The sequence below is a fragment of the Bombus impatiens genome, unplaced genomic scaffold, assembly GCF_000188095.3.
Source record: "Bombus impatiens unplaced genomic scaffold, BIMP_2.2 scf_0452, whole genome shotgun sequence".
NCBI lineage: Eukaryota > Metazoa > Arthropoda > Insecta > Hymenoptera > Apidae > Bombus > Bombus impatiens.
In genome coordinates, this window is record NT_176871.1 from 1,197,767 (window position 1) to 1,222,251 (window position 24,485).

At 35.4% G+C, this 24,485-nt stretch overlaps 6 protein-coding genes and 1 long non-coding RNA gene across 8 annotated transcripts in view; 3 read left to right on the top strand and 4 right to left on the bottom strand.

The window, feature by feature from the left end:
• LOC100746578 (luciferin sulfotransferase-like) overlaps positions 1-1,162 on the bottom strand; it is a 2,920-nt gene extending 1,758 nt beyond the window's left edge. The window contains exons 1-3 of the mRNA XM_003490486.4: positions 977-1,162; positions 697-900; positions 44-140 (exon numbers count right to left, since the gene is read on the bottom strand). Of these exons, the coding sequence (XP_003490534.1) occupies positions 44-140; positions 697-900; position 977 (302 nt within the window). The 5' untranslated portion in view covers positions 978-1,162. The remainder of the gene's footprint in view (positions 1-43; positions 141-696; positions 901-976) is intronic.
• The window catches only part of LOC117151804, a 5,083-nt gene extending 2,050 nt beyond the window's left edge, over positions 1-3,033 (top strand). The window contains exon 2 of the long non-coding RNA XR_004461933.1: positions 1,885-3,033. This is a non-coding gene — a long non-coding RNA (uncharacterized LOC117151804). The remainder of the gene's footprint in view (positions 1-1,884) is intronic.
• Positions 2,956-7,529, bottom strand: LOC100740509 (protein Skeletor, isoforms B/C). Its single transcript, XM_003490518.4, has 13 exons — positions 7,260-7,529; positions 6,526-6,745; positions 6,346-6,454; positions 6,027-6,265; positions 5,749-5,917; positions 5,560-5,671; positions 5,267-5,403; positions 4,818-4,953; positions 4,561-4,750; positions 4,395-4,495; positions 4,017-4,271; positions 3,458-3,565; positions 2,956-3,378 (listed from the first exon to the last, which is right to left on the bottom strand). Exons 1-13 carry the CDS (start codon positions 7,333-7,335, stop codon positions 3,191-3,193), a joined length of 2,040 nt encoding a protein of 679 aa, XP_003490566.1. The 5' UTR covers positions 7,336-7,529; the 3' UTR covers positions 2,956-3,190.
• Positions 7,530-8,475: 946 nt separating this feature from the next.
• Positions 8,476-9,598, top strand: LOC100740626 (ankyrin repeat domain-containing protein 7-like; the record flags this gene model as incomplete). The annotated part of the gene is made up of 4 exons (XM_033321443.1): positions 8,476-8,555; positions 8,615-8,854; positions 8,916-9,043; positions 9,305-9,598. Coding segments are annotated over 4 exons (711 nt in total), but the record flags the coding sequence as incomplete, so codon positions are not given.
• LOC100740747 (luciferin sulfotransferase-like) lies at positions 9,594-11,269 on the bottom strand. Its single transcript, XM_003490520.4, has 5 exons — positions 10,891-11,269; positions 10,718-10,814; positions 10,343-10,644; positions 10,037-10,131; positions 9,594-9,973 (listed from the first exon to the last, which is right to left on the bottom strand). Exons 1-5 carry the CDS (start codon positions 11,075-11,077, stop codon positions 9,680-9,682), a joined length of 975 nt encoding a protein of 324 aa, XP_003490568.1. The 5' UTR covers positions 11,078-11,269; the 3' UTR covers positions 9,594-9,679.
• A 548-nt stretch (positions 11,270-11,817) lies between these two features.
• LOC100746701 lies at positions 11,818-18,226 on the bottom strand. Its single transcript, XM_003490487.4, has 3 exons — positions 13,495-18,226; positions 13,207-13,381; positions 11,818-13,137 (listed from the first exon to the last, which is right to left on the bottom strand). Exons 1-3 carry the CDS (start codon positions 17,836-17,838, stop codon positions 12,914-12,916), a joined length of 4,743 nt encoding a protein of 1,580 aa, XP_003490535.1. The 5' UTR covers positions 17,839-18,226; the 3' UTR covers positions 11,818-12,913.
• A 100-nt stretch (positions 18,227-18,326) lies between these two features.
• Positions 18,327-23,820, top strand: LOC100746822 (TATA box-binding protein-associated factor RNA polymerase I subunit B). Of its 2 annotated transcripts, none has more exons than XM_024368495.2 (10): positions 18,327-18,586; positions 18,668-18,758; positions 18,848-19,052; positions 19,123-19,273; positions 19,343-19,485; positions 19,553-19,768; positions 19,889-20,028; positions 20,261-20,453; positions 21,874-22,314; positions 22,394-23,819. In XM_024368495.2, exons 1-10 carry the CDS (start codon positions 18,500-18,502, stop codon positions 23,556-23,558), a joined length of 2,832 nt encoding a protein of 943 aa, XP_024224263.1. In that variant the 5' UTR covers positions 18,327-18,499; the 3' UTR covers positions 23,559-23,819. The 2 variants fall into 2 exon arrangements, with proteins under 2 accessions (XP_024224263.1, XP_003490536.1); XM_003490488.4 differs by having other exon boundaries at positions 18,500-18,586; positions 19,889-20,118; positions 22,394-23,820.
• The last annotated feature ends 665 nt before the right edge of the window (positions 23,821-24,485 follow it).

The window sequence follows — 24,485 nt, forward strand, 5'->3', positions numbered from 1 at the left end:
AATTTTTTTTTTTTTTTTTTTTTTTTTTTTTAATAAAACGTACTCGAGCAACGGGTTACGTAAAAGAAACAGAGTTTCAGCACTTTTGAAATCGAAGTTATTTGCGATACACCATACCATTTCCTGTGCCCAATGACTACCTGCAATGAATTCAAAAATTGATAGAAATTCATGTCATTATACAAAATACCTCGGATTTTAGCGGCTAAATTTTCCCATTATACATATTTTATGGATTAGAAAAAGAAAAAGATATTATACAAGCATATGTCGTTTAAAGCTTTATTAAAAAATTATGACAAAGATACCACGTGATCAATCGATAAAGAAAATTAATGATGCGTTTACAGAAACGAGGCAAAATAAAGATGAACTTCACAGAGTAAAAAGTTCCGCTTTCGACCGCTGTCAATCTTGTATTATCAAGAATGATGGATATTTTGAGACGGAGTGTTTGTTAATTCTGGGAGCGCTACAAGAATATCGTGTTCCTTTTAACAATCTGAGATAGTAAACACAGCTCGTATAAATATAATGCGTACTTTTGCCGTAAGTTTTTAATCAAGTTTTAAACGACCTATGTTTATGTAACATTTATTCCCCCTAGTTGTAATATACTGGCAAAGTTTCGTCACTAAAACCTAGGACACACTGTATAAATATAAAACATAAAATATAGATTTGAACGAAATTTACCAGTTCTCGGATATGAAATCATCCACACATCATCGTCATAGATTTCCATATCCCTGATATTCACCCCGTGAAAAACGAATTGGGGTGGTAATAAACAATGGCCTGGTTCTACTCTTAGGAAACTAGGTTTCACGCCAAACATCTTATCCAATCTTCGTCCTACATCTCCTTCGATCGTGGTGAAATTAAGAAATTTGTTGTCCACTGCAAAGATTATACTCGATGTAACGACAAAATCGTGCAATTTTTCGCCCAAATCCATGTAAATTGAACAACTTACTTGGTATACAATTTCGTTAGAAAGAAATCGAACACTGACACACGAACGGGGATGTTAATCGTGCTGCGGTCTGAAATGAAATGAGGATCACGGACTTATTGGTACCTTCTCGGTCCACTGGCAGACCAGTTTTCTCTTTTTTAAACGGAAACAACTTTCGATTCTTGAGCATTTCCACTTAATATACGTATATGGTAATGATGGCTATAATATTGTGCATTAATAGGTAATTATTATGGATAAATCGATGAAAATTAAGTATGTTGCCCGGTTGGTTGTTCAGTCGTTGGACAATATTGTGCAATCATCTTAGAAAGAAACTGCGTCCCTTGTTCCGTTAAGTTTGTATATTACAAACTGGTAGAAATTTTGTTTTATTTAAAACCATTTTATTTTCATAAAAATATAGAATGCTAGAAAGACGTAATTCGAAGATGATTTCGATTTATTAACTTTCTCGTAACAGATTTCTCTCTGGAGAAAGTTTACGCTTTCCAACTAAATGCACCAATACTCGTATATGTTAAGTAATGTACTTAAATCTCAAAGAATATAGGAATTCTTTTTTTGTCGCATTAGTGTTGTCTCATTGATTTTAATCTTTTGCAACTGTTATGACTCTCAATCCCTCTATCTTCCTTATTCGCAGTCTCTCCCTATATTCGACGCATGTTGTAGACAAACAATAAACGATCTTACGAATTCTGTTTCCTGAACTCTTATAAACGATTTATGTAGATATAAGGAAAACATGCACGTGATCGATTGCCGCGGCTGCAGCTTTTGGCTTGAATCGATTATCACTCGCCAATGTTCAGGGGCGAACTGCTATTGTTATTCTATGGCTCTTTCTACTGGCTAACGAACCTTCATAAAACTTTTCTGATTTTATTTATTCCATTATCTAGATACATTGATATCTACAACGAATACTTGACATTGATTATGAGAGTGGATAAAAATACATCAACGCAATATGTACAATAAGAGAGGAAATAAAGAGACAGAATGAGGATAGATTTAAGAAAAACAGCTGCAAGATACGACGAAGGAATCAATGAGGGAAAATACAGTATGTTGGTAAAGGAATGTTGGCAGAAAGGAAAAGAAGAGGAAGATAGATGCCGATGGACGAGATGAGGAAAAGGAAAGGAAGAATATTTTAGAAGGTGTGGGTACTCGGAGAAAGAGGTAGAGAGGTTTGAAAGTGAAGAGAAAGAGATGTGGAAAGTTTGGGAAGTAAGAGATAGATGCAAGAGGAAGAATTAGACAGAGCAAATAAGATCTGAGAACCTAAATACGTTCAGAGACATGGAAAAATAATAGTGCTAGATTGACCAGGTTACACAAAGAGGAATGAGCAAAGGAGGAAAATAGATTGAGATCCGGAAACAAGGAAAAAAAGAATAGATACTGCAAAGAAAAAAATAAGAGGTGACGCGAGCTATGTGGAAAAGAGCTGGAGACGCTGAAGGGATGGCAAGTATGAGGAGCGTGGAAGAGTCGCTGAAAGATGAGGGATAAAGATTGGAATAGGCAAAACAATTAGAGGAAAGAAGGAAGAAGCAGAGAAAAAAGATAGAAAAGTGCTAATAAAAGGAGCTGTTACGTCTAAGTAATGGAAAAACGCACAATCAAAGAGGACACGAGGCAATGCAAAGTACATATTTAGATTACAAGGGTAGATTTGGATATGTAGTTTGTTACTTAGTCACCATAGTTTTCTTGTTTGATTTTAAACATAGTTCTTCTTAATGATGGATTACTACTGTTGTTTATGTGCATGTTTGCACAATGTAAACTGGAGGTCACCGCAAAACTAAAAGGCAAGCGAAGGTGAAGATTGCATGTATGCATATATATTCTAAATATGTATCTTACTCTGTATATATATTCTAAAAATGCTAAAAATAGATTATATTTTTTAAGAATTTGTTTCTTAACAAGTTAACATTATCATTAAATATTACAATTGGAAATTCATCGTATGACTAAGATGGTATTTATTAATAAAAAAAATTACAGTAAATTCGCACATTCGAATGCACTGATCTCTCTGCGATTTTGATTCATTTCTAGCTTAGGAACGAAACATTCCGCCTGCACGTGTGATGGAAGATGAAATTCTTCGTTCTAGATCTATTTACTAAAATCAGTCAATTTACGCTTGTATAATAAAAAGGTACGACTAATCTTAGTAACCTATATCTATATTTATAACAAACGAAAAAACACAGCCGTTATTCCTGCAAGTAACGATAATCGTTGAGTAACAGCGATGCTTTTCGAATAAGCATCCAGTATGTATATCTTCCAGCCCATATTTGCATGGGTAAATGAATTGTAATAAACGATATCTGGCCAGGTAGAGTTCGGTGTAATTTCTAGCACTCCACCTTCACCTACAAGAAATGACAGTGAATGAAGAAACACTTATTTATAAAAGAAACAAAAAGAATTAGAAACTTTATATTTTCTTACCTGATTCACACGTACTCACTAATGTTCTATTAAATTGTTTAAACGTCATAAAATCATCATCTAGTCTTCTGTCTCGGGCACCGTGTTTGCTTAAGCAAAGTGGCCCAACTAAAAGGAATAAATTGTTCCGGCATTACGTATCTTTTTTCGAAATAACTTCGATTACAGCCGGTTCTGTTTTTACATAGATCGAGGAAAATACACGATCCTCTTTTTACAGGATATAATTTCATTTGACGCGGTTCAAACGGCGCATCCTTAGAAAATATTCGTTTGACACTTTACACTCGAAGCTTCCTTTCGTAAATTATTGTCTTTGTAAGTTCATAAAATAAGAAATACGTTGAAATATGACTAAAAATTAAATAAAAATTCAATCGAAGATTTTTACAGGATTTGCTCGAAAATAATGTATTAAATAAAATGAAATAAAAATTTGTTCTAAGTTCTCACTCTTGCAATCTCTTCTATCCTTTTTATCGCGTGTTTCTTTCTTTTTTTCGAGAATCAATTGATCGTGTAAAAACAGGACCAGGTGTACAAATATTTTATTAGGAACCTGCGGTTGGTCTCGGTTGTCCTCTTCTGGTGAACTCAACACCCGCCAAAACTCTGATTTTACTTTGCGCCGCATCACTGAGTTTATCATATCCACCGTGTGGTTCATTAGTTATAATCAATGGGTGGTACAAATTCGGACTGTGAGGATTATTTCCGCCGTGAACACGGAAATTGTACGTCAATCCCCGACGCAGATATAGTTTGGGTACCAACTGACCCTCGATGTACCATGCCAAACCTGTAGACGTTTGTCCTACGAATTGAACAAACTAATATATTGCTTGATATTAAGTATCCCATAAATGAAGAAATATTCGCATTCTCCATTAATGAATATAATCAAAATATTCGAAATATCTCGAACTCTAAATCAAACCTGTAATTCCTTGATAGCCCTTTTTGCCCCCAGACGGGCCGATAGTAGCTCTAAACGACCGAATACTTCTATCAAATATCTCTGTCTTCTCCCAAGGTTCTCTGGCAAAATAAAGTTTCCAATTAGTAGCATCTGTGTAAATATAAATCATCAGCGTGTTACTTACATTAGTTTCTCATTTGTTTCCGTAAAATCCATGCACGTGTTCTCTGGTTCTTCAGGAACTAGTTCTAACTTCAGATCGCTCTTAGGATATACATCGTGGAAAGTCGGCTCTTTATTTTCATCCAATCTTCCCAAAGCCCATATCACGTAAACTGGTCTATTCGTCGGATACTCTTTATCTCCTGGATCAGCTACGATATAAAGTGTACCATATAATTCCACTTCGGCACTTCGCTTCCATTTTATGTGCTAACTTACACGAGTTGAGAGTACGTCTATATGTAACGATACTAATTCCATCTTCTCTAACAGCAGTATACATCTGGTTATTATCTAAACCCCCGAATAATTCATCCCTGCAAACTCCCCTGTATTGGCCGAGAACTTTTCCACACTGTTGGTGAAATAGGAAAACAATTATTCTTTTTGCTTTACTTTTATTTATAGTACATTCTACAAGTTACTCGAGACACTTGCTCGTGGATAGTATAGAATATTGGAGTTAGACATAAATGGATGTAATAATTACAAACTGAATTTACATAATTTTCTATTAACTGCGTTGTAGTATAAGGAAAACTAACTGTAAGTTATGCTATGTTTTGAAGATTTTATTGCAGACCAACTTTGTTAAAGTTTGCGTTTAAAATTAACAAGTGTCTCGCAATGTAACATAAGTGTTGATAATGTTCTTGGTATTTACGTACTGGTGCTTTCGCAGTGATGTTATAATCCACAGCGTAGCCTCGAGTACCGTCCACATAAGCGATCACAGCATCCGCGCCTTCCATTTGGCTAGAAGTTTCGGAACCAGAGAGACCGAACGCCATGTATTCATCTTCACCTAAGGTTAATTAACGTTCTATTATACCAACGCGTAATTGATTCAACATCTGGTCAAACAAGATGATACGTCATTCGAATAATCATTTTTCAAATACCTTTGTTCGAATATTAAGTTTGCTACAAGATAACTGAACATGGTTTTAACTATACTTACTAACTTGTCCTGCTAATTGAATAGTGATCTGTGGTCCAAAAATTTCCCAACCGATTTGAAATCGTTTGTGGAGTTGAATGCAATTTGGTAGAGTCTGCGTGTGCTTGATCACCTGTACTTTGATAGATCGATTACTAGTACGCAAAGTTTCATTTCGATAAACTATCGAAGACTGAAAAAATTGATTACTTTTACTAACGAAGGAGGTACGTTTAATCCATCCGGAACTATGACAGAGCCGTAGCTGGTTTTAGTTTTCACGTCGAAGATACTTAACCAGTCGATATTGAAAACAGTCATGTCTCCAGGTAATTGAATCGTTATATCTTCTTCCTTGTAGGCGCGAATTGATTCCAGGCTGATGGAACGCAAGAAAACAAGATTAGCTGAGAAAATCTACTTGTTGAGAATAGAATTAACCAAAATTGAAAAATCTATTCGTTCGAAAATTTCTAGTGATTACTTACTAGCCATACTCGTCGGGTACTTTCGTCCCTTTGCTGTTAGGCTGTGGACCAAGTCCAACCCAAAAATACGTGTCTGTTCCCTGCCCATCGTATGTAAATTCTGGTATTTTTATGGTTTTCGAATCCAGAATTACGATGGACCCTGAAGATACTCCGTGTGATCGTTTTGTTAATTGAGAAATCTTTTGCGGTACTGGTGGATCGAATTCGTCGGGAATGTACACGTCGCCAAACGTATTCTGAGAAAAATATTTTTTTTACGGTTATCTCAACGATATACTAACGTTGAAACAACTGTAATTACTGTTATACGATATACCTGGCTGCTCAAATCGTACACAGCGAACCATTTTATATCCGTTATTCTTTTATTATCCGGTAAAGTAAGAGTGAAATCCTTATTCAAGTACCGATCGAGGACATTCGTTCTGAAACAAGAAGATATCTTTAAATCACGTACTTTCATCTCAAGGTTTCTGTTACACCGAAACAAACTGACTTGCCCCATTCATCCGGTACGATGAAGCCTTGTGGACCAGGTCGATTCGACGCACCTGCCCAGAAAAAGGTGTCGGCTCCATTGCCATCGTAGCTAAAGGAAGTTAGCAACAACGTGTACTCGTCAACGACGTAAACGTCACCAGCTACTTGATGATGATACGCGTTCAACTTCCCAAGGTATTTCCCTCTGTATTCCTCGTGATCCGACTCGTCCAGACCTATTGATTTCGTTTCATCGTGAATCACGCTATGGTTAGAAAATGATTACTCACTTAGAAGTTCTTTGTTCCGAATCACGGTCACGAGAGAAAGTAAGGAAAATTAAACTTTACAATATAGATCACTGTTTTCATTATGATCGTGTTTACGCAATACGGACGCTTAATGGCATTAACTTGTTAAATATTCCTTACACCGATACGTTAAATATTTAGCTGTGTATTAAATATCTAGAAAATATAAAACCATTGCTGTTACATTTGATGTATGGCTATTTGACTGATTGAACGATCGATATTAACAACTGATCGAAGCTGATATGCTTGTCATATTTGACTCGAATATCTCGAAAATTTCCTAAAACCATCACAAACCACGTTTGACAGGCGGAGATCTCAACGCACGGTCAAGGAACGTCATTCGACGCCGCGTTCACTACTCGAATTATTATCCATCGATTCACTGTCAGAACATACGGTTCCCTCGTATAATCGACAATTTTGAGAAACATACCACAGACAGGAAACAGTACACATGTCAAAAGTGTGACAAGAACAGGCGCTATCCACCTCCTCGTAACATCTGCCATCACTTCATCTTCCTTGGATTGCTGGAAATGCCTCAGGTCTTGTTCCTGAACGATTCGATTTTAGTTTTGTCGCCACTAAGATTCATGGAAAAACGAAAGCTCGATCGCAAACCAGGCGACGAAGCCCCGAGAAGAGAACGACAGAGCACGCAGTCACTGCAATGGACGCGGTTCCGACTTGTTCTGGCCACCGTCTTTAGAAAGTAGACTTTGAGTGTTCGAACGGCTTACTATACCGCTCTCCAGCCACCTTGGCACGTGTTCCTGTCTCGAAGAGAAAGTGTGCGTGTACTGGAGGTGCCTCAAACGCGTTTCAATGTCTACGGCTCACGGGTTCTCTCAACGTGTCGAATTGGAGGGACAGTGTCGTTGGACTCCTGTCTTTCCGGTACTCTAAAATGGAATGCAAGTCAGAGAGGAAAAATAAAGTTGTCGGTTGAATGGCTAAACAGCATCCGCTGTAGCGCGCTATGCCGAGGTTACTCATTTGTTTCTAAATGCACGTTTGCGAGCTCAGGATTATAATATTACGGTTCTTTATTAACATTGCAACTATCAAAGTTCGGATTTGTTTAATACAATTAATGTTGATTTTTACTGAGACAGGAATGCCATTTACGTATTCCAAGTCATACAACATTTCTATATAATTAAAGAAAGATCGTTGCAGTACTACTACAATATTACGTTTATTGAGAAGTATGTATTGTACTTCAAATTGTACAAAATTCGTCTATAAAATTCTATAATAAAATGAAATAATTAAAGAAAAAATATTATACAAATCTTTAAAATTCCTTCTCAATCGGAATTCGTTAATGTAAATTAAGTAAAAAAGAATTGCGAATGAAATGTCAACTCGTTAACGTTATCTTTTTAGTGGATTAGAGAGAAAAATATTTGTAAGGCGTGTATTTCGCGTTTAAACTCAACATTAGCATGTACATGTATGCGTACATGATGTTTGATCGATTTAGAGCCGGCGCAATACAAAGTAAATAACTCTTAACAGTATGTTTACTAAAAACTCAAACACTTCATTATCTCGACAATGTTGAACACAGAATTTAATCGTCAGATAAATGGTAAGATATTATACTGATATGATTCTTAATTCCTCGAAATAACATCTTATGATTTATAGATTCGGTCGAGGAGCAATTCATATGGCTTCTCAGATTCGCTACAGTAAGAAAGATCAAAGATTTTTTAACGAAAATGTGAGTAAACGAATTATACCGATTATACCTGTCGTTAATAACTGTTGCTATAATTGTAGTCTATCGATAGATCTACATTATCCTACACCAAATTTAAAAACGCCTATCACGGCAGCTATCGATCGCGGTGATCTGCAGATCCTATCGTTTTTGTTAGAGAAAAATTCGATTGATCTGGACAATACTACTACCCAACCTTGGGCTAGGACTGCTCTTATGTACGCCTCTTACGTATCCAGAAACCCAGAAATATTACAGATTCTTTTGAAGAAGGGGGCAGATCCTGGAAAAGTGGATATGTAGGTCGTACAATTAATATAAATATCTGTGCTTTTATTTCTAATAAATGTACACTTGTAGAAGAGGTTGGACTTGTCTTCAGTATGCGATTGTAGCAGAACGATCGAAGAATGTAACGTTTCTTTTAGATCACGGCGTTTCAATAAATCAAAAAGACGTACAGGGAAGAACACCGCTTATGATCTCAGGTGAAAGAAATCAAAGTGAAGATCGATTAAGATTAATTTAGACTGTCAATTTTTATGAGCACAACTAACAAAATAGGATTCAAATAGACGTTCTTTTATTCTATTAAACGTTATAATGAAATTGTAAAAATTATCTTACTTTCGATATTTTATATATATTTGCATGTTATATGCATTTTATGATTTTCTTTGTCCTTAAATTTCACACAAGTACGTAAAAATCGTAGTCTACTAAGTATTTATTAAGAATCATTTGTCCAGTATACAGTTCGAACGTGGACATTCTTTCGATTTTATTGGATCACGGGGCTGACGTCAATATACGGGACAATATGGGTTTCATCGCCCTTCAAATAGCAATTTTATGGAGAAAAAGGGACGCAGCGATTATATTAATCGAAAGAGGAAGCGATATGAGCGTTGTTACACCTTCAACCAAGGCCACAATTGGACAACTTTGTAGAACCAGTATGCCGAACATTCTTCGATGCCTCGAACCAAAAAGATATTATAGCATTGATTGATATTTTTATTATAACACTGTTTTCCCCCGTATTACAGAGCTTTTTCCATTCTTAATATAATACATTTCGTTTTTCAATTTTTAAAAATGTATAAATATACGTAGAACGTCGTTCAGAAATTGAGATGATACGGAGAAAATCTTTCTTTTGTTAATCTGTCAAATTCTTGGATCACGTTGTCGGGCAATCTCTCCTTCCACTCACCGACTTTACCACTTCGGATAAACGAACCTTCAACGGTGATTTTATTCCGCTCCTTGTTCCTTCGAACCACATCCTCATGATTCACAGCTGGATTTTTCTTCATACTGGCAAACTTCAAATGTTCCTCCAATACTTTTACTTGAGCGTCAGTCAGAGTTCTATCAAGGAACGCAGCTGACTTCCTTATCGCACCAGGCAAGTCCTAAATTTTACAAAAAGGATATTCGTATCCTCGAAGCAACTGCAAATGTTTAAGTTTACTTACAGCTATCATATATTCGTATTTCAATAATAACATATTGAGAGTGGTCTGCTTCTTCCAGAAGTCGAGAACGTGGTCCCAATATGAAGTATAACTCACTACAAAAATAATAATTCTATGATAAAGTTATTATATAATTCATACGAGGAGCAAAAATACATATCAAATTTCACGATCGAATAAAATGTCAATTTTAGTAGCACAGAATTGATCAGTACGGAATTGATGGATATCGAATTTTAAAATCGCTAATTATGTCTCTTATCTACGTGTTATCTTTTATCATCAATTGTAATAACATGCACGTACGTTTATCTGCTAGGAAAAGGCGACAGAAATCGGAAAAATTGCCACGATAACCTTCTATTATTTGACAATGATGAAAATAAGAGATGCAGGTATCTTTTGGATTTCTCGCCACGTAAATAATCTTCGGCTTTTTCTCGCCTGTCCGAATCTGGCGTGGAAGTAAATCAAAAGGTAAATGAGTTTTGATGAATCTTGGAGAAGCTTTATTTTTCGTATACTCCACACTATCCACAGTTGACAGAGGTAACTGCACTTCCGGATGAATTTTTGTGTACGGCAAATAATCAAAAAGTATGGAGTACCTAATAGAACATATCATTTGTATTATTTTTAATATTTATAAAAATCATCGATCACTTCGCTTCGTTAACTTACTCAAAAAAGGGGAACCTTTCGGATAAGTGAACTTTGGCTCCTTCAAAGTCTAAATTATTTGCGACGTTCCAGATCATTTCCTGAGTCCATGTTGTTCCTATAATTATGTCGTTCAAATTAAAATGTAACCTTTTATACCCTCTTATGACTTAATAAGATTGACTAAGATGTACCAGTCTTTGGAAAACTGCAAACCCAAATATCGTCATTCTTGACTTCGAAGTTTTCAATTACGTCTGCAAAAACTTCGTATCTCGTTGGTAAACAAAAACCGCGCACTTTGGTGTATCCAATACGAAATTCATTCGTAAATTGGTCTTGTAGAATTTGGTCCAAGTCATCGGTCCGAAGAGTTGTCATTTTAAAACGCTATATCCTATAAAGTTGTATTTTAATCGATAAACACGGCTGCTTTTCGTTTTACGCGCTTTCTTTAAAAAGTATGGAACATAAAAATTCACTCGAATGTTTTATCTGTAATGATCGTTGATCAAAGACGCAAGGACTGATTTTGCAAAGATTATCGAATGTGCTGGCATTCGAATCAAAGATCGATATCTTATTGTATCGCGAATATATCGAACGAGATACGTTCCCAGTTTGAATAGGAAATCGACTACTTCGAAATCCGTGCATATTCTTATATAGAGCGACTAAGCAGCAATTGGGACAAACGAGATAATATCGTTGGGAGGTTTTTCTTTCGGCATTACTTTACTAGAACAAGGTTATTGTCGATTTTACACGGTTTTTTTCTTTCTACCTTGCTCTGCAAGCATAGCTCTTCTCGAGCGTTCATTTGTTCTCCGACGTGGAATGTCGATAATTTTGCAGATGACAAAAAAAACGTGTTTCATTAGACAAATTATATGAATATAAACCGTCGTGAATAGAGGGAAACAAGACAATTTTCCAGCGACGTTTTGTTCTTTTACACGCTTTCGAGTTAGCGACCAAGGACATTGAATGAATGATAAAAAATAGAATGTTGAAAGAGAAATCAGCCGCGTTGCACACGTAGGTTTCGCATAAGAAGTTGCTGATCTTTTTTCTTAAATTTAGCACAGTATGTGTGAGATACGAGAATAAAATAACGGGAGAACTGTCCCTATATGGATTCTTTATTTTTATTAACCAAATGAGTATAATCATCATACAAAAAGGTAAAATATTGAAGATAAAAATTTAAGAGACTATATTATCTAAGTCTTACGAGCGGTAAAAAGTTGTGTACTGTAATTCAGGTACTAATAACTACTTTCATCATCTTAAAGCATTTCAGTTTGCCACGATCAGGCGATCCATTCTCAATCGTGCGCTTCCTCGACGCAGGAAGTTTTCGTTTTCGAAACATCTTACCAGTAAAATGTGAGATTCTAACGCTGTGAATTTACTATTGTTCCACGAAAATGAAAATTATCGTTATTATATTATCATATTTAACATACGAGATTTAACATACGTGCAACGTTTCCTATCTATATATATATATATAGTGACGCTCGCTTAAAGCGCAGTAAATCTGGAAATTTCCATTATAATTTTGAAAAAATAGGTAGCGATTTTAATTCAAAAATATTCCAAGTACCTTGACAAGGTAACAATAATAAATTTAGCAGGAGCAATCAAGAATGACAAAGTACCTCTTGTTTGCGATCACTGTATCAATGTATCGATAGATTTAGATAACGTTGAGATCAAAATATTGGGTAACATATTGAATTTTAATGGAACGACTGCATTAAAACTAGCAGTACTACGTATTTTTGATATGAAAATATATTGGCAAGACAAAGTTTCTTAAATTCAATGTTAAATATAAATTGTAGGCACAAATTTGCAGAACAACGCATTATGATATCTTAATTCTTAGATCTATATCAAAAACTTCTGGATCATCTAAGTCACTATGTTATCGCTCTAATCCTCGTTACACACAAATGCCTAAATAAACTTTATGTCATAAACTTAGACGTTCATGTGTATCCTATAAAGTAAACATTAACACAATGCTAGTATATATTATGCATTATTGTAAATAAAAGTAAGATTCATGGAGAGAATTCTAGAAACAAATATCTTTAATGATCCTCTCAGCCTAAAATGCGAGATAGTTTGTACGTTCTTCTATCGTCTGTTCGATCGTCAGACTGCAGTTGACATTTAAACTACGCACACGCAAACATTTCTTTAACATTACATGTTGGATATAACGCTAACGCTTTGAGACAGATCTACTTGGCCCCTCAGTACTTTTTGCTGTAGTTTCTTACAAAAGATTTTGGCCATAAGTTTATTACGTCGCGCTTCTTCTTGCTTCTCCTGTTGCCGTCGTTTCTGTCGCACCTCGTTCAAACGAAGATACCGTTTGCGCAACCTCTCCCTCATTTCCTCGTTGCTCATCTTTTTCTGTGCGTAAACTGAATATAAAGGTTATAAAGGCAATAAGAATGTAAACGACAAAGAAATGAAAAAATGAAAATCCTTACCTGTCGGTTTAGAAGAAGCTCTCGGTGATTTTAAAACATTCGACGTAGTCGCCATTGCCAACAACTGTATTCGTTTTTCCTTTCTTAATTGTCGCAGATGAGATATTTCCGACATGTATTGCCGACGCGTTTCTGCATTATTTACAAAATCCGCTTTATTCTTACACAAATAATCCTAAAATCGATAAAACATTGTTATATATAATTACGTGATTTTATTATTTGCATTACATTGACTGAAATATTGTCCACATGTTGCAGGACACCCTATATATAGCGCCCACTTACCTGTAAAGTACATTTTTGCGGAGAATTTTTCTTCGAGCTAACTTTTTTAATCATGTTGCAAACACAGCCATCCGTTTTCACTTCGTTAACAGTATAATTCGATAATGGCACTTTTAAAAACGCACCCAGATTATCATTTTTCTGGCCATTTTCCTTTGCGAACGACAATTCGTACGCAATGGCTTTTGGATACGTTTGATAACAACTACAGTTTTTGACGCTTTGATATGCCGTGCCACAGCAACGACAATATTTACAATTTATATCGGAATCACTAGTTTGATTCGCCTCGTCCACGTAATTTGGTTTTCCGTTGTTGCAGGCTCTGCCACGCAACAATTCTTCGCTATTTTTCGCTCGATTATTACAAAAACAATCTTTCTCGCAGTTGCATTTTACATTACTTTGTACTTTGTACTGTGCAGTTTCGTTAACTTGTCCATTAGTAACGCAATAAGGCCACGGTTGAGTCGAACAGTCTTCCACTTCCGCGCGAGAATAGCGAGACCCATTGTATTGAGTTCTCCCATTTGAATGGCAACTGCAGAATCCTTTCGCGTTCTGCATTTCCGGTTCGCGACTGTTCTCGCAGACACAATCGCTCGAACATCCGCACAGCTTGATGCGGCTATTTTGATTCAAACTCGATACGTATCCATTATTATTCTGATAATACTTTGAACTATATCTCATTGGTGCCCGACCTTTCTTCGAGTGGTCGTTATCGCATTCGCACACCGTTGTGCAACTACATTCTTTCGAATTCCCCTCATCTCTGTCACGTGCATGGAATATCTTCTTCTGACATTCGTCGCACTTAGGAGCATTGTTACTTTCCAATGCAATTATTGGCGATGCACACGACTGACATCCTTTGGACACTACCTTTTTAGTGTCACATTTGCAGTCACACGACTTTGACCTCGAGGCGTTTATTTGATTCTTCGTTTCTTTTTGCTTAAGTGAACTCGTCTGGACTTCCTTGTTCGCACAATGATGCATTACCTCAGACGAGGAGTTACTATTCATCTGATCAGACAATCCCTGTGAGCCAACTGGACTCTCCTCTCGAAAGTTTTCTATATTCGTATGCACTTTCTGGACGCTGCTCGATCGATCCTTCTGCTCCTGTAAACATTGCATGCAAGTGGTAACTATATTTTGAATGGCATGATACTTTAAGCATTGATTCGCTTGTTCGTTGCATTTGTGATTGTTTTGGAAGTGCAGCGCACTATGCGCCGAACACTGGACATAGTGCACGATTTCTGACTGCACCATAGCAGAAGCTGTAGATATTTCTTGAGGGACAGTTTGCATCCCAGTACTGACTAACTTAATTCTGGAATTGTGTAGATTAGAAGCAGACACGATCTCACCGCCAGTCTTCGACAGGGCATTGGTAATGTTAGTCGCAGTTTGTGCGCAACTGTTTCGCTTTTTAATACGTTGGATAATACTATTTGATCTACTGGAAAGTTGACACGTTGCTAAATTGCAATGAGATGACCATGGCTCTTCCACTGAATCGGCTTGTGTATCTGATCCGTTCCTTTGCAAATAATCCTTACCATTAGGTAAATCATGTACATGCGTCAGCGACTCCATCGGTTTCCTTTTGCAGTTTCCTGACCTCGATTTCTTTGGAGACGTTCGTGATCTTTCTGGCCTTCGCGATTCTTCTAACAATTTCTTCAAATTACATAAATGACTGATTTCATTCGTGATCCAAATCAATTGATTTCTTTTCTCCATCTCGGCATAGCTAACCAATTTCGAGTCTCCGGAGTCAGAACTGCCGCACTTTTTAAGTTCGAATTGTCTTTCTGAAAATGTAGTGAGCAATCTCCAATCGTCACGTTCTCCTGCATTGCTTGAACGAACGATGGGTCTTCTGTTGTTCACAACCGCGTCCAACAACATTCGGTTATGATCAGGAGGAGTAGCCGTCGTCGTCGTCGTCGTCGTCGCCGTTGTCGTCATCGTCGAATCTCTCTGAGAAATTTTACATCTTTCTTTTGTACAAAATATATCTTGCATTTTGTTGCCTTTGCGATTTCTTTGAGGTAAAAAGCATTCAGAGCTTTCGCTCTTGTCTGGATCGGTAATAGTATTGTTGCTCCGATGACAATCGTCAGATCTAAGACCCATCCTCGCTTTTCGTCCATCAGTTTCTGTTCTGTCCGTATTCTTATCTATTTTATCACTGCTACTTTCTAACGTAATATCTTTCGTAATGCCTCTTCCATTCCTCATGGGTTTTCTTTGCGTTATTTCCTTTTGCAAATTCCAGTTACCTGAAGAATCGCTGGTATTATGCCTTTTCGTTAAAGCCTGGAGTATTTCCCTACCGTACACTCTGCTCCTAGCATCGTCAGGATTCCATGGAACATTGTCTTCTAGATTATGTTCGATTTTGTCGTCTGTATATTTGGCAGTGATCAATCTCTTGACTACATGATGTATCAGTCTTTTCTTAACTTCCTTGTCGCATTTATTCGCATCGACGAGACTTTTTAATATATTTACGCTCCGTTCTAGATCCTTCACCAAGCTATTCGACTCTCCCCATAGCTTCTCGTTAATACTGGAGCTGGTATTAGGTAGAGTAGAATGAGACCTTCCGGTCTCCGAAGATGAGATATGGCTACCGCTTCCATTAGGAACGTTCTCGTATACGTGACCAGGGAAATACTCGAAACTATTTGCTCTGCCAGTTATATTCCCTACACCGTCAGGCTGAGGCGTATGCCTCGCAGAACCATTCTGAGATGGTTCCGAATTACTGTATCGCGGCTTTACTTTCTTACTACGCTCGTTTACTCCAACATCTCGTGTTTCATTGGCTTCATGCTTCCTCCAATTCTGAACTTTGTACGTTCCCTTTGGATTCTTTAACATTAATGTCGAATCCTTCTGCAAACTAGTTCCTCTCTTTGGTAACGGCGGCTTCTCTTCATCGAGAACCGAGACTTGCACGCCAACGGATTCTTGAGTATAAGTGCATAGACTCGTCTGTATAAGTTTATCACAAGTGGAAGGTTTATTTACAATAGTCGCGATAGAGGATGAAGAGTTAAAAATTAGTGGCAACGCGGCTCTGCTCTTATCCCTAGCGTACAAATTCAACTCGCTCTGACTTCGTTTCAACGGTAATTTAGAGGCTGGTATAATTAACGTATTCATGGATGTGCTCTTTTTTAAAGGCGACGTGAGAGGGCATATATTTTCTTTGTTCGTATTTTGTTTGCTTGTTAGCTTTCTTATCTCACCTGTGGGTTTTACAAGAGGGACCTTGGATACAAACGTTGATTTTGGAGTATCATAGTTGTGCTCCTTTTTTGAATAATGCACAAAAGCATCTTGCTGCTTGAGATCCTTAGGAAGAGATTTTTCATTGGACTTTATATCGTTTCCTGTTATTATACCTGGCAAATGATTCTTAACAATCGGAGTAATTTCAATCTCACTTTCTGATCCTGAAGCATCTCCCAGATTTAATGGTGTGGAATTAGCATTGGGAACCATAGAAGTGGTTGAATTTTTTTGAACTCCCACGAGCTTCCCAGAAATTCCCGATTCCGTAGTACCTTCTGGATCCAATCTTAAAGCGGCAGAACAACCTCTAGCTAAAGCCATGCGTTCTATTGTACTTAATTTCTTATCATTTTGTTTACTGGGTACTAGATTAAAATAACCAACATCTGCTCCACTATCCCATTCGAGTGGCTTATGGGAAGCAATACTAGAAGTTGGAGAAGATATTTTCCTTTCTATGCTTTCTGTTAAAATCTCCTGATTTTCATTTTTCTCTTCTAGAATTGTCTCTGATGTAACATGTTTTAAATCAGACGATGGAGATTCTGGATTTGACAATGGTTGAGCATATCTAGATGATGACTCTGCGTTCGAGGATTGGCCAATAAGGGGTGGTCTCACCCATCTTCTTCTCTCTCTGGGCACACAAGTCTTTAAATTATACTCCTCTCCTATACAATCTTGTCTGTTAGCCTCTACTTTAGGATTTACTTCGTATATACTATAGTAACATTTATTTGCTTCTGGTGATGTACTAGACGTAGGCAACGAAAAATATTGATCCAAATTTGTATTTTGAGAATACTTGTGGTAATATTCCATTACCTGAGATGAAAGACTTTTGCTTGTTGGACCCAGTTTGATCTTTGGCTGCGGTGCCACAACCTGCAGAGAATGCCATGGTGTAGAACTTGTAGTACAGGTTGAACATTCAAGTTTTTGTATTTCTCTTAAACGCGGGAGATCTTCTGAAGCTTCGAAATCTTGCAGATGACCTTCACAGTTCGATGCAGAGTCATACTCCATAATCACAAACTATACGTGCCTTGTCATCTTTTATTCTGAGTTTAACACAGTGTCACATTTTAACAATAAACTGATCCCTTAAAGAAAGTTGTCTATAAACATTCGGAAAATTAGCCATCCTTCTTCAATTACGGCAGCACAATCTCCTTCAAGAGTACGATGCAAGATAGAGGTTAGGACGCTATTGTAAACGAATTCAATTGTGAGGCAAAATCTAGTTCTCTTGATTGTAGAAAAACTTTCTAGCACAATTCAAGAATTATGACGTGTCAGGAAAGATTATTTTTATAATCGTCACGCTATATTTACCGTGTGTAATGTTTCAATGATAACAAAGTTTTATAACAAACACTTCGATTATTGTTTACATTTCTCTGAAAACTTAACCGTAAATTAGCGGTAATATTCTGCGTTGTATTCCCGCTACAGGGTACAATTCACATGTATCTTCAATGTATCATTCGTTCAAACTACACCAATCGCAATTCAGAACGAAAGATTATGATCGGTCACGTGAGTACTCGCCGTAAAGTTAAGTTCCTCTGTTAATGAGAAAGTACGAGGTGAGATGTAAAGCGTGCTCGTGTCGCATAACCTCATAGTATACCTAAATGCAACAAACAGCAGAAGACAGAACTCCCGTTAGGAGTACATAAAGAAAATGCAAAAGTGCAAAATTTGTGGCAGTAAAGATTTTTACAAAGAAGCTGGATATTTCTTTTGTCAAACGTGTCAAACGCAAAATGAGGTAATAATATACTGTAATTTTATTCTTATCTTTTTAAACATAATTCATAATCAATAGTAATTAATTTCATTATTTCTGTAGGATATCAGAGAGGAAGTTCTTGAATTACGTATAGATAGTACGACTAGATTGCGAAAAACAAAAATTAGGCAATTAAAATCTGATATATCAGGTCTGTATCAATATTATTTTAAATATTATTCTAGGAATTTATTAATATCTTTAAATGTTAAGTATGCAATCTTTACTTACAATTATTAGGTAATGAGGTTGGATGGACTTCATGGGAATTATACAATTTTGTTTTAATTGGTTTAACAAATGAGCTAATAGAACTTGGAGTTCCACCTGATATAAAATTGACAGTATTACAATTATGGGCAACATATTTAGGCAAACTTGAAGTAGCATTTATCTCAACTAGAAGGAAATCTATGCCCAAATTAGCTAGAAGATATAAGAAAAGGTATGTTTGAGTAAACAATTTGAATTATGTTTATGTTTATATTCAGACAAATTAATGTTTACTATAATAGGGATGCAGATATTATTTATGGCAAGGTACAATCGGAGAAAACATCCAGAAAGCGCAAAAGATATAGAAGTAATACAAATACTTCTGTCAGTGGAACTAGCATTACTGGACTTAGTGAGGGTAGTTCTATGAGAGAATTAAACAGAAACAAAGTAATTTTTATAACATTTATTAATAGAAACAAATTTATTTCATATTTCACGCAAACCACATTTTTTCAGAGACTTCTAATAGCGGCAGATTATGATAGATATCTTCAGTCTCAAAATAGTTCTGAGGGTGATGGTCTTAGTATGTTCAGTCAAAGTCAAAGTATATATAGTAGGCAATCTAGTTCTGTGAAATCATCAGAAAATGAGGGAAAGTAAGTTTCTTTAAAAAATTTGATATACATGTATTGAAATATTTCTTATACTTTTTGATTTATTTAGAGTGCAATTTAGTTCCCATGCCAAAGAAGAAGCAAGAAAAATTAAAAGATTATCAAAAAATATACCTAAATTTGAAAGAGTTCAATACAGGGCGAAACACATAAGTACTCAGTACAAAATGGGACCTAATATAATTACACCTATGCGACTATGGGCAATTATATATTTAGCTTTAAGGATCCATAATCAACCTATACAATTAGGAGATATGTTAAGGCATGTAAGAGATGTTTCTTATTATCATGATATATATAGTTATTAATATATAATGATATATATAATATATATAATTAATATATAAACTGAAATTTTATTTATTAAAGAATCTTTTCTTAGATATGGAAGAGAAGGACACTTGTCTTACTACAAATTGGATCATTTATTACCACCAGAACTGAATTTAACAGCAAATGAAAGAAGCTTCTTAACACAGAATGTTGAAATTACACATAAAGGCATGAGACGAATTATTGCAAGTATAGCAAAATTACTTGGTGTATGGAATATAGTTTGTCCTGATTTTCTATCTTTAGTTAACAGATATTGTCAAGAACTAGGATTGCCAAGTATGATTATATTTTATATTTTCAGTTTATTTATTTAAATTTTCAGTTTATTTATTTATATTTTTAGCTTGTTTATTTATATGTTTGCTTACATTCCTACTATTAACTGAATCTTATATTTGTATATCATATATGATTTTAGGGGGCATTCAATTATATACAGAAAGATTAATAGCTTTATCACCTCCTAAAATGATATTTGATGCAAAAAAGTCATGCATTCCTAACTATGAAGGTCGTGCAATGGCATTTATTATAGTAGTGCTGAAAACTTTACTTGCTCTAGATGGCGTAACTGAATATCGCATTAGTAGAATTGCAGAGAAGATCAACAGGTATGTTTGAAAAAAATGAATATCTATTATATATATTATTTTATGTTTTGAACCTCAAAGTCTGTAAATCTGTAATATAAATAGTAAAAATGGTCAGTTTATTTGGAACAAAAATGCAACATGGAAATATTACATTATCTGATAGTGCGTTAAATAAATCGCAAAAACAAATTGGGTTTGGAGAATGTAAATGTTACGAAAGTAATACTCCGTGCATAATTGTACACGGTGGTGCGGGGGATTTTAGTGATTCTATAGTTATAGAAAAAATGACAGCTTGTAAAAAAGCCGCCATCAATGGTTATAAAAAATTAATAAATGGTGAAACTGCAGTAGATGCTGTAGAAGCTGCATTATGGTGGCTTGAATGTGATGAATTTTTTAACTGTAGTTACGGATCCGTGTTGAATGAAATAGGTGCATTTCAAATATATATCAATAATATATTAGCAAAGTTTGATTACGTAAGTGAAGATTATTGATATTCCTTATTAGGAAAAGTTCAAATGGATGCTAGCATAATGGATGGTTTCACATTTAAATGTGGATCAGTAGCGGCAGTTTCAGACATAGAACATCCTATAACACTCGCAAAATATGTTATGAACAATTTTCCAAATTCCATTTTCGTGGGTGAAGGAGCTAAAAATCTAGCAAAACATGCAGATTTAAATTGGATATCAGAAGGAAATATGGTCTCACCAGCAGCACGTATAGCTTTACATTCAGGGAAAACAGGAGAATTTAATGCGGATGTTTATAATCAAAGTTTATTGGATATCGATATGTTAACGAGTAAATTGATTACATTTTAGACCACGATAAAGAGTAGATTTTTATTTATTCAGGAAGTTATTATTTATAGATAGTCTTGGTACTGTTGGTTGTGTAGCATATGACGGATATAGTGTAGCTGCTGGAACTACAACTGGAGGTTTAAATAAAAAGTTGGTAGGGAGAGTAGGAGATACTCCAATATTGGGTTGTGGTACATATGCTAATAGGAACGTAGGATGCTCCTTAACAGGACATGGAGAATCTATAATGAAACTAGGACTAGCGCGTGCAATTGTAGAAGACGTTAAATGTCATATTTCGGGCGAGGAAGCTCTGCATGAGCACTTTTCTTATATGTTAAAAAAATTTGAACAAGTCGGTGGTGGAATTGTACTTCAGTCAGATGGTCATTGGGCAACATATTTTACTTCCGAAAAAATGCCATACGCTGTAATCGAAAACGATTTAATTATATACGGGGCTAGATTATATGAAGAAAGAAGAGAAATGTATGACAAAGACGACAAAAATTGCGAGTGCAAATCTCCTTTTATAATCGTACTTTTAATGAGAATTAATACATTAAATACATTAAATTTTTTTATTGCTAATATAAATACCTCCTTTCTCTTTTATATTTCAGCACAGCTATTGAACGCGGCTTACTCGATAATAAGCTTTTTAGTTTTCAAGAATGGCAAAAATATATTGAATGCAGAAGGACGATTTTAATGCATACACATTATCCAACCAAAATGAAATATTGTCCCGATGCAGATGGAATCGACGATTTATATTTAAAATTCTTAGAATTTATATCTTCTAAATCGAATAAGAATGAACGAGAAATAAAAAATTCTAAACATTATTTGCCAGAAGAAATTATTAGTGCTATGGGAAAACACATAAGTAACTTAAATATCAATGATTCATCGCCAAAGGCAATTGATATATTTCCACCATCTCTAACACCTCTTCATTCGTACTTGCAACATTTATTAGATCATCCGTTTTACGATATTCCTAATATAGCACGAAGCGATTTTTTTCTTACAAAAGTTGGGTACATGACAAAATCTGATGCGTAAGTAATTTGAGATTATTAATTCGAAATATGCTAGTTTTAATCACATTTAATTAAAATATATTGGTCTCTTTTTTAGTTTAGTAGAATTAGCAGCGAAATGTGGCATAGAGTTAGAGATAGTCGATTCGAACGTACATTTTCTCGAAAAAAATGTACCTCCATTTGAACAACCTAGAATGCCAAATATAAATGAACTAAAACAGCTTATCGATGTGCAAGATGACTTACAGGACGAAGAAGCTAAAAGCGAAAGTGTGAATGACTATTTACACGCTAAAACACCATGTAGCATTAAATTTGACACTATTAAAAATCAGTATTACGATAGTACTGTAAGTGCAATGAAAGATTCTGCAAATGTCTTTGCAGGAAATGATTTTACATTTACCGAAACTCTGCCAAACGGGAAATTAGCAATACCTGTTGATAGCGATAGTGAGAACGAAGAAGATTTAGGGAGCAATGGTTTGGATCAACGGACGCTTTTAGAAAATAAACTACGTGATAAATACAACATACATTTATCACTAGCAGAAAAAGAAGCCTTTCATAAGTCGAATGGAATGAAAAAAACACATTCCAAAGAATCTAAAATTCAACTTAAGCGAAATACTAAGGGTCAGTTTATTAAGGGCAGTGCTGCGCCTATAAAAATTGAAAAGAGTGACGCCGAGTTTTTTGCCGCAACAGAGAATGTAAATCTTTGCGATAATATCGACACAAGTTTCATAAATGATAAACATATAGAGGTTGGAAATACCGAAAAAAATCAATTATTATTCCCTGAAAATATCAATATCAGTGACATTAGTATTGATGACACAAATATAAATATTGATAATTTTGATATAAATAACTTTCTTAATTTCAGCGACATTTCATTTTTTAATCAAAACGACACTTTTGCACCTGTATCAAGTGAGGAAAAAACTGTAGTCAAGGAGAAAGATATATTTTTTAAACCCTTTACGGAGTACTGGATGTACGACTGCATTTTCAGCCGCGTGAAATCAAAAAATTTCGCTATATTTGAAAAATCATTACCACGAACTTTTCGTTGGCTACTAAACGAATGTGCACTTATTGTGGAAATGTCTACAGAAGATTTATACGAAGAAGTCTGTTTAATAGAAAATTATCATTCACACATTTCAAATTCTAGTACCTCTGACAGTAGTGAACGTACTAACATAGATCCAATATCTAAAAGTCAATTGAATTTTATTTTAAATAAATGGTAAAGAACTGTCGTGTGCTATATTGTAATATATTAATTATAATTTTTTACTGATAATGTTTTTTATTCACGTCGAAACAATATATTAATACTTCGTTCTACGGATTAAGCTCCATGAAATCCTTTTATAATAGATCTACGTGGCAAAATATTTTTGTGCTGTTTTCTATTTATCTTTATGGCACTATGAATAGTGATGAGAGAGCTATAAGCTTCAAACTATGTTCAAAGCGATTCGAATTTGTTACCATGGCTCACGGAAGTATTTGAACACTCTTAGAAACATTATATATACGTATGATACAAAATATTTTGAAATCTTATTAGCATCGTAACGAGACACGACTATCGTGGTTGTATTGTTAACTTTTGAAATGAATCTGAGAATGTATATAAGAGTTACAAGATATTCAGTGGAAACATACACTTCGCAAATATCATCCAAATATTTGAACAGTCAATTTTTTACTATATTAGTTAGCCAAGATGTTTAATGGACCCATTGTTAGCACTTACCGTATAGTCTAAGACTACTACTTATGCTCTTTACTAGTTTTTCATTAAATGTGCGTTTGAAATCAATGTCATGTGGCTTCTACATATATTTTCGGATTGATTTCAAATTTTGCTTTTATATGAAATGCAAAAATTTTATAACATGTATATTCAAAGAAAAATTCTGTTGTAAGTATTCGAATATTTCTGTGAGTCACCGTATATAATATAAATTCGAAGCTATTCAAAGTGTGCCAAATTCCATCACTAACTACGAACCTTTTTTCCAGTTCCTAAAAATATCTGGATTTTCTGTTTATCGACCGTGTCGGGGAACGTAGAGCCGCGTTAATAATCGGAGTCGACATTGCGGGGCGCCCCGGTCAAGCAACTGTTGCACTCGTCGAGAGGCTCGTTGGTTCCCGGTGTGTTCCTC